Raw genomic sequence first — 1025 nt, forward strand, 5'->3', positions numbered from 1 at the left:
TGGTTTTCATGTTCTTTATTATTCTGTAAAAGGTAACAAAATATACAGAACAAGGTTTTCCCTTTTTAACTAATGTTACAAACCCATATTATTGCTTATATATAAATATTATATTCTATAGCTGATCATCATTAATCAGGTGTGTGAGCCCAACCATGGAGCCTCTAACTGTTAAACCAGGCGTTTATCTAAGCGTGTGTCCTCCTGTGCTGTTTGTCCGGAATGAGCGAGGACGCTGCTGCCCGAGGAAGTCACCATGTGCATGTGTGTGAGTGCTTTCGACCAGTTTTCAAGCCTCAAAAACATAAATACAGAGATGCATCCTTCACAGAAATCAAGTACAATCAATCAATCTGGGCTAATTTCAAATACAGACGGAATATGGCACGGACTGGAGCCGCCGAGGGTGCTGTAATGACACGAGTCACACACGCCAGCACGGAGCTGCCCCTCAGGCGTGCAGTGGCCCTTTCCTTGATTCGATCGGCCCTGCCCCCAGCACAGACAGGAAGTGATTCAATAATAACAACAGTAAAAATCAGGCCGTTTGGCACTATGATACAAATGGGAAGTAACCAGGGAAGCCTCCCGTCCCCAGCCCCGGATCTTCCCGCTGAAACAGCTACTCTCTTTAAAGGAACTGGGTACGAGGAGGGTCTAGATTAGAGAACTACGAATAGAGTTTCAGAGTCTGCGTGCGACCGCGGGGCCCAGGCTCGGGCCGCCCTGCAGTCCCGCGGCCTCACATGGCCTCGAACTCGTCGATGCGCTGCTTGGTGTTGCCCTGCCGGATCTGCCGCAGCGTCTTGTACTTGTCGCGGCCTTGCCTCATGTTCTCGTTGTGGATGATGTCGTTGTGGGTCCTCTTGTTCTCGTCTCTGGCCTGGGACAGCTCGCTGGACAGAGTCTGCAAGGCAAGAGGCAGGGTCAGGCCCCCGCCACCGCCCTCCCCGGAGAGTGGGTGCTGGTGGGGGCTCCCCCGAGGCCTTCAGGCCGCTGGCCCCAGCGGGAAGCCCGGGAGCCCC

The 1025-nt window shown here is 53.0% G+C and overlaps 1 protein-coding gene across 1 annotated transcript in view; it reads right to left on the reverse strand.

The window, feature by feature from the left end:
- The window catches only part of EZR (ezrin), a 21366-nt gene continuing 20341 nt past the window's right edge, over positions 1-1025 (reverse strand). The window contains exon 12 of the mRNA XM_005872892.2: positions 1-986. Coding sequence (XP_005872954.1) covers positions 743-986 — 244 coding nt within the window. The 3' untranslated portion in view covers positions 1-742. The remainder of the gene's footprint in view (positions 987-1025) is intronic.

This window comes from Myotis brandtii, unplaced genomic scaffold, assembly GCF_000412655.1.
Source record: "Myotis brandtii unplaced genomic scaffold, ASM41265v1 scaffold395, whole genome shotgun sequence".
Classification (NCBI taxonomy): domain Eukaryota; kingdom Metazoa; phylum Chordata; class Mammalia; order Chiroptera; family Vespertilionidae; genus Myotis; species Myotis brandtii.